Genomic DNA, 8,623 nt, shown 5'->3' with positions numbered 1-8,623 from the left:
GCAAGAATAACGACCTAGAGGATTAGTCGAGCTGACCACAGGACACCTCGTAATCTGCAGGTCTTCGGGCTAAGCAGCGGCCGCTTGGTAGGACATGCTCCTTCGGGGCTGGTGGGCCGTGGGGTTTGATTTGTTTTCGTTTTATGGAAAATGTATCGGTTCCAGAAAAACTGTGCTTCCATAACTTAATCCATTGAGAGTTGAACTTCCGTTCAATTTTAATAAGAATATTTTAAATGAAATATATTTGTCTGACTGCTTTACAATGATAATACGTCAGATAACGTGCGCGAAGGTTAGTTACCTCTAATACGTAATTAAAACAATATTCACTTTCAGTAAAAGCATCGTCGTGTAAAATACACTTGCCGCATGCTTACATTAGCAATTTAACAAAACATATGTTCTTCACCTTGGTCCTGCTTGTGTCAATACCCGAATTATCTGTCGAACACAGATAGGTATATAAAGGATGATCAATTCTGGAGAACACACACTCTACCAAGCTCCTAGCATCACCATGGTCTCCAAGTGCTTTGCAGTCCTCTTCGTGGCTCTGTTCGCCGTCCAGGTGAGTTCCTGTTTAGTACATTCGTCGTATATTGGTCTTAAGGGGAGTTGAGTGCCCTAACTCCGCTACAGAATGGAACCGGCATTCTAATTCCTATCGTTTGTGTAAAAAGCCTTCAGCTAAACGACCGGCACCAATTACTCTCACGCCTTCCACTATTTTATAATGATGCCTCTTCTTCTTCCTCTTCGTCGTCGTATTCTTCTTCTTTTTTCATCTCTATTGTAACCTCTGGTGGGATCGCGTTTACGAACTGTGTTGCATTCACTCACATTTAACGGATATCGATGTTCAACCTGCACTGAAAAGTCTTATTACAGATCTTAACGACTAATAACTATATAAACTTTCGTGCCAGGGATTTATAGAATTTTTACTTGTTGCTAAAAACATGAATAGAATATCTAGTGAGATCACTCACCGAGTTCAAGCGCTCTCCCGCAGAGCGGCGCTAGTGGAGCCTAACACCAACGCTACAGGGTCAGCTGATTTAATGGAAATTACACTGATACACAAATAATCAAATACAACACATGAATAACACTGTCAGAGAGTTATAAATAATATTATTAGTCGGCTCGAAGAAATATCTTTGAACTTTAATAAGAGAACACACGAAATAAAACGAAACATTACGAAAAGCGAAAGCAATATTGTGCTTTACATACTTCGGCTAAAGAATCCCTTTTAAACTGAGCAAATTAAACATACACCAGACTGTAAATTGACACTTTTCTCAAATAAATTAAATGAAGTAAATTACTCACCAAAACTAGTTTGAGGCCACTTTCGATAGTTTACGAGTAGACTTCGCAGAATATCGAGCTTGCGTTTCTCTGCGGATCTTTCCCGCTCTGAAGAAGAATCGGCACTATAATGTGAGACCAGTTTTGGAATAATGTCCAAAGTGTGTTCAATACAACAGCCAGCTCCTGATGGCACAACTGACATCGCCTCAATCTAGTCAAGACACTTGTAAAAAAATATCGCCCCACATTAAATTGAATCTCTTCTCTTAATTTAACCTCATCGAATACAGCTATCCCGTACCGTTTATTATCGTCCATTTCATCCTTAAAATAATCTGAAATAGCACTTAAGCAATGAGAATTTACACCATAGGGACATTTACGTCCTTTGTATAGTTTCCTCACATGGTTTTGTGGGGGAAGAGGTAAAAAATTATGCCCATATCCTATCCTCTAGGTGATGTTATTCTAATAAACTCCCCCTAAAAAATCACTACTGTACCTCATACCATTGGGAGATTTTACTTGACATTTCTTTAATACAGTGTAATAATTTTCTGCTTCTTACTAAGAAATTTACAATCTACAAATTGAAATTCGGTTCCCTTAATTTGCCCCTGTAGGAAATTAATTCTAGCTTTGGCTGAGAAAAGACTGCATTTAGCTCGCATTAAATTACGAGTTGCATTCTTTAGTTTTTTTCTCATCGATAATATTATCTTTTTGGCATCGGTAAGAGAACTAGACTGACCCTGAATTTGACTACAACTAGGCTGACCTTGAACTTGAACTTCACCGCCTACTGTTGTCATCACTGCTTCACTTACTTCGTGAATCTCGTTCCTTATCCTCTTGATACTGTCCTCACTCTTTTCGCTACTGGGTGGCTTTCGCGAGTTTACCTCAGTGGATAGGTATTTCGTTAAATTTAAAAATATATGAGGCACCGCTCCTGGTTTTATTTTCCACCTCACACGAGGAAGTTCAATGTTTTCACCATTCACAACGAAACAGTCCGCCTTTATATTTAAATCTGCCAAAAAATGCAGCTCACATATTCTGCTTTTGGCCGACAATTGCTTATCTTTTCGCGGTATAACTCTAGCCCACTTGGCAAACAGATTATTTCCGTTTGACGGTGTAAAATATCGTCTACCATCACGCTTCCTTCCGTAACCCGATTTACAACCAGGAACGAAACAGTACTCCATTTTCTCGAAATAATAGAAAACTAGTTGATTGCACAAAAAGCACTGCACAGATACTAACACAGACTTTCAGAAAAATATTAAAACAAACTAACAGGCGTTAAAATTATCACCACGACTTCACGCACGCTCCCTATACCTTTGCCGACAATTGGGTGCACGTGTCGTTGCAGTAGGATCGTTGAGACTGCAGCGCCACACTCCGGCAGGACCACCAACTACAAAGAGAGCGGAGTTATCACACTTGGTATTCTATTCGTCATGCTAATAGTTTAACATTGCACTAATACATCGAAGTTTTTTCGGTGATGCAAGGATGGGAAAAGTAGCGAACGTATCCTTACTTAAGGTACAGCCAGGTGTGAAAGTTGTAAACCACGGAAAACCATCTTCAGGGCTACCGATGGTACGACTCAAACCCACCATCTCCCGAATGCAAACTCACAGCTATGTGATCCCAACCGCTTGATCAAATCGCTCGGCATTTAGAGAATAAGTAATTTTAAAATTGGGTCAGCTTTGTACATGCCATTCATTTAATTGTTTTAACTATTATCAGAAAATGAAAATAAATATCTGGAATACGTTGAACACATTGTGTGTGCATGACCAAAACTTGTCCCGATTCTCTACGGGGTCGGTATGAAATGAGATGAATCGTCGTAACGAGATTTTAAGGCCGGGTGCACTTCCTGACGGCAACTTCATCGGAGGAGTGATTATGATAGTAGGATGGGTGCCGGTACATAACCTACTCCTATCAAATAGCACCAAGTGATCTGCTGAAGGCTTTACATCCCCATCCGACGGAGGAGTTACCATCAACAGCATCATCCGCCCTCACTCCATATGAACATTGCGGAGAGGTTTGGAATACAATCCAGACCTTTGGTACGCAATCTAGTGATCAGATATTGTATATCACCACCTCTCCTAACTTACCGGCCAACATTCTAATGGTGAAATATTTTCTAACCAACTGAGCACGAACCGGCTAACCATGCCCTTTAGACACGCCTTAACGATGATGGCCACCAGGCAGGCTAAAACAAGAGCATGTTATACTTATTAATCGATAAAAATCTAAATAAAAATCATAATTAGTATTTCTTGAGCAGAGCAATCTTCTTAATCATTGTAATACTCGAAATTAACCAGCTGTAAATTATTTTGTACATGTGTAGTATTGATGTACCTTTGCTCTGCTCAAGAAATACTAATTCAAAGATTCAAATGGGTTAACTTGAAATAAAGAACTATGCTGACAATGGACGAGGAAGAGGTAGTTTGACAGATAGGAAAGAGGGAAAAAGTTGAATTCTTCAAATATTGAAATAATTGAAGGCCTTGAAAGTTATCGAACCTATAAACGACCTAAGCCTTGCAAATCTAATTTAGCAGCGGTAAAAGAAACAAAATAAACCCAGGGAAGTCAGAAAAGAAAGTGATGCAGCTGAACAAATAAAGAGTAAAAAATGTCAGATTAAGCAGAGGGCCTCATGCCCTCTTCCCTTTCTTCTTCCTCTATTCTTCTTCTTCAATCCTCCCTCCACCGCCGAGTTCAGGGATGCATGTGGGGCATTGGGATAGTCGCTCCTCGTAAATGTTTGTAAACTGATATTTTATTGCAATTATTCGTCTTCCAAACTCTGATATGTGGCGCCATGTTGCCAAATACAATAGCCTACAAACACGTACAAGCCGTTTCATAATTCGCAACTGAGATCAAGCATTAGGAAAACAATACAAAATACTGTGCACATTGTGATAATCAATGGGTTGGAAATGTATTCCCCATTTAACTATCGAGTTAAGACCTACCTCTCGGCGTTTAACGATGGTCGTGATTCCATCATCTTTATATTCAGACGAAGGTCGGGGAGGCTAGAAACAGGCTAGCTAAAAGCTAGGCCAGGAATTTCACCACTAACATAAAAATTAATCTTAAATTTTGTTTCAGGCCTCAGAAGCCAACGTCATCGACGACATCATTGGACAGATGGGCACGGCTATGAACAAAACAATGGCCACAATCAAGGAGAAACTGGCCGACTTGGAGAACAGTGCATCCAACATCATGGACAGCATCCAGGAGAAAGTCCAGGAGGTAGAAGACAAAGCTGCCGAGACCGTTCAGAAATACGTCGAACAGGCCCAGGAGCTTGGTGCTAACATCACTGAGTGTCAGAATACAGCCCAGGAGGCATTCGACAAAGTGAAGAACGCCAGTACCTCCGGCCTCAGGGAGTGTTTGTCCACTCTCCGCCAAACCATGCAACCTGACCTCGATCTGTTGGACGGTGACATGCAGCAGGTTCAAGCATTCGCCACTGAGGCCGCTAAGAACTTCTCAGCATGTGGCTTCATCAACCCTTCCTGCCAAATGAAAGTCATCTCTGAGGTATCTAAGCAGGCAGCCACTATGGGCAATAAAGTTAAGTCTGATGCCACCACATTCGCTCAGGACTTCGCCCCTGCTGAGAGCCAGTTCAACACATGCGCCCAGGCCGAGATGAGCTCTGCTGTTTCTACTACTCAGGATACCATCAAGGAAGAGGTACAGTGTATCCAACAGAAGATCCAAGAGATCAGTTCGCAGTAACTTGTAAACTACGCATAAATGACTTCAAAATAATAATAAAATTTTTTTGAACATTTTATTTATTTTATTTCCCAGTTCGGCTCAATTGATCCATATCTCGCAAGAAAATATCAACAGGCATGGTAAAGCTTCTACAGTTTGCCCCTAAAAGGTAATCTATAAACCCGTATTCCAAAATTTGATAACAGCCAACGCAGTTCGAATTTTGCTAGGTTGCGTATGTTAGCATCGTTAGCGGGGATGAATTAGGAAAGCCCAGGACCTAAGGTATCTAAGGCAGGTAACTTTTTACACTTGCTGCAGTTGCAAAACTGTCTTGGAGGTCGTTCATCCTTAACCCAGCCTTAAACTACCTTAAGGGCACTCGATACCTGCTATGAATCCCATTTTAAATGAAAGGTACATGCTCTCGTAAATTACTAGAGCTGAAAAATAGTTTTCGTTAGTATGTTGCACTTTATTTTTACACTACTTGTTTCAATATCCAACCTGTCAAGAAGTGGCCGATCACATCACATTAACTGAAGACTTTGCCTCTACTCAGAGCGGATCCAACTCGTGCGCCCAGGAGGGATTAGCCCTGCTGTTTCCACCACTCCGGCTACCATCAAGCTTCCACCGAAGTCCCAGTCTCATCCATGGCGGTCACAATATGGAAGCTGCTGGTCTATGTGTAGTGCTGAGTGATGATATACAGAGCACGACCAATGCGTCTGACAGTTATTGAAAGGTGTTGCTCAGGGTCTAAGTCGTGCTGCAATAGCACTTTCTGGCCCAGTGGTGAAATCACTTGCAAACTACCTCACTAATCATCTTGCCTAGTACGCCTCATTTTAGAGTCGCCATCGATTTTGCGGTTTCCCTACAACCGCATAAACTTTGGTGATGCTGTTTAAGGATCCAACCAGCCTCTGGGCTGATAACCTAACAGACAGATAGTTACCTTTGTAGAATAAGGGTAATTGCAATCGCGACAAAATGAAAACAACGAATGGCAGTACGTAGTGCGGAGCGAAATTCAATTACGTGAATTGTGAAACGCTTTGACAAGGAAGCCGTACAGAAGCGCAACCCCCGAACAGACCGGACTGCTAGGACAGCTAGACATTACGGAATTTCGGTTTAAATGATCCAGCGTATTAGCAAATAATGTGTTCACTTCGGAGAAGGTAGCATATTAGCTGCCTAGGTGGATCAGTGGGAGAGTGCCCGACTCATGATCCCAAGTTCTCGTGTTCGATCCCTCGGGTCGTCGATTTTTGAAAGGTGGTCAAAAATCATCGAACTCCATGCCTTTGTTGTTGGCATAGGTATTAAAAATCTCTGGTGCCGCACTCTCAGTGATATGAACCAATCCCATAAAAAATCCTCTTTAGTTTCTTAGTACCGAGCTCGATAGCTGCAGTCACTTAAGTGCGGCCAGTACCCAGTATTCGGGAGATAGTAGGCTCGAACCCCACTGTCGGCAGCCCTGAAGATGGTTTTCCGTGGTTTCCCATTTTCACACCAGGCAAATGCTGGGGCTGTACCTTAATTAAGGCCACGGCCGCTTCCTTCCCACTCCTAGCCCTTCATTGTCCCATCGTCGCAATAAGACCTAACTGTGTCGGTTCGACGTAAAGCAACTAGCAAAAAACTAGTTTCTTGGTAGCAGAACATGCGGAATGAATAAATTGGTAGGCAAACCGTCTAGATGGCACCATGGCAGAAGGACAGCACCTGGTAGCTTATGACTACGATTATTATTATTATTATTATTATTATTATTATTATTATTATTATTATTATTATTATTACACGAGGCAATACACACAAACACCTTACTGCCCACATAAGCGCGCCAAGTTGTATCCCGATTTTCACGGAATTAATTATCTGGCCGAAGAACTTATTTCGTCCATAACGTACTTTAGAATGTTCTCAAGCCTTTCCCGCTGAAACATTTTTCGGGCATTGAAAACAAAAAATTCTCAAGCACCGTGAAATCTACGATTCCTGGCCCACACTCTTGTTCATTATCATTTACGTTTAGAAATGGCATGTTTCTACATAACACAAATTTATTCTTAACCTTTAGATCCGTTGTAAACCAGATATCACGAAAATGAGGTCAGAAATGTAGAAAATGTAATATTTTTAATATGAGCTTGCGGCTGATATATCGTGAGATTGCTTAGATGATCATGACTAAAGACGTGATATTTTTCGCATTAATTTCGCGAAGGAACTTGTCCTATAATTTTTTTTCGTGTTTTATTCTTTTTTAAGTTTTTGATCATAAAAGGCTTCTTTAGTGCGATTCGTGAATTGACGTCCGAAACGGGGGAGGAGCTTACCGTCAGCTGTTTCCAATATGGCGGCGAGATAGTGACGGGATGTAAACACGACAGTGATCGGGTGTGCGTCTCTAGGATTTATTAAGTGTTCAAAATGTCTTTGGTGTCGTATGCGCAACTGTTGAGAGTTGTCGGAGATTTCATGCGTCCATTAGTGGAAGGGGAAGAAATATTCAAGCGTAATTACTTGATATGTGTAGGTAAAAAGTTTGAAACAGAAGATGAAACTGGTTGTGTTTACAATCATCCCACATCGATTCAAAACAGCACAAAGTTAATGTTGTCTTGAACAAGGGGGTGAAAATGTGAAGTGCAACTGTATATGTAAAGCGGGTTTGTCAGAGAAATGTTACCGCTGACACGCTAATTCACCTTAACAGTTAAGCTACTGTAATTTTCCACTATTAGAGGTTATGGAGTAATTTCTTAGCCAGGTGACGGGGGAGTTACCTGTTTTGTAAACTGTAATCTTGGGGAAGAATAATTCTACTAAGTAAATGTTGTAAAGCAAATAAATCTAGGCTTTATACAGGCTTGTATTGGAACAGCCCACATAAACTTAAATGTTCTTCCATTTTTACCATCAGCACAAAAGTTAGAACTTAGAACCGACAATAATAAGTATAAAAAAATTATAAGTACCTACAGAATATGCAGAGCAAAGTTGGAAAATTATAATTTAGGAGTACTATAACCTCTACAGTCACAGCTGTTTGGGGTTGAAGAATACTTGCTTTGTCCAATTCTACCAAATAATTAGGTTATGGCTTCTAATTTATGATGACCGGGCGAGTTGGCCGTGCGGTTAGGAGCGTGCAGCTGTGAAGTCGCATCCGGGAGATAGTGGGTTCGAAACCCACTGTCGGCAGCCCTGAAGATGGTTTTCCGTGGTATCCCATTTTCTCACCAGGCAAATGCTGGGGCTGTACCTTAATTAAGGCCACGGCCGCTTCCTTCCCATTCCTAGACCTTTCCCGTCACATCGTCGCCATAAGACCTCTCTGTGTCGGTGTAACGTAAAACAAATAGCAAAAAAAGCTAATTTATGACGGCAAAATACTACATATTTTCTTTCATTGATAGAAGTATTATATAGGCAATTTAAATTCAGTGCTTAATTACTATCAGTTATTACTCACATGTAGATAGTTAATTTA

General features: G+C 41.0%; 1 protein-coding gene across 1 annotated transcript; it reads left to right on the top strand.

Moving 5' to 3' along the window:
- The first annotated feature begins 484 nt into the window (after positions 1 to 484).
- LOC137499029 (uncharacterized) lies at positions 485 to 5,150 on the top strand. Its single transcript, XM_068227068.1, has 2 exons — positions 485 to 571; positions 4,489 to 5,150. Exons 1-2 carry the CDS (start codon positions 521 to 523, stop codon positions 5,128 to 5,130), a joined length of 693 nt encoding a protein of 230 aa, XP_068083169.1. The 5' UTR covers positions 485 to 520; the 3' UTR covers positions 5,131 to 5,150.
- The last annotated feature ends 3,473 nt before the right edge of the window (positions 5,151 to 8,623 follow it).

Source organism: Anabrus simplex, chromosome 3 (assembly GCF_040414725.1).
Source record: "Anabrus simplex isolate iqAnaSimp1 chromosome 3, ASM4041472v1, whole genome shotgun sequence".
In the NCBI taxonomy this organism is placed as follows: domain Eukaryota; kingdom Metazoa; phylum Arthropoda; class Insecta; order Orthoptera; family Tettigoniidae; genus Anabrus; species Anabrus simplex.
The sequence above is the reverse complement of the archived record's forward strand: the minus strand, read 5'-3'. Positions and strand labels throughout refer to the sequence as shown.

What these genes read in the sequence shown, in the direction of transcription:
- LOC137499029 (XM_068227068.1), top strand. Translation starts at nt 521, where the DNA reads ATGGTCTCCAAGTGCTTTGCAGTCCTCTTCGTGGCTCTGTTCGCCGTC. An exon ending in TGGCTCTGTTCGCCGTCCAG is followed by an intron (nt 572 to 4,488) that starts GTGAGTTCCTGT and finishes ATTTTGTTTCAG; the next exon opens with GCCTCAGAAGCCAACGTCAT.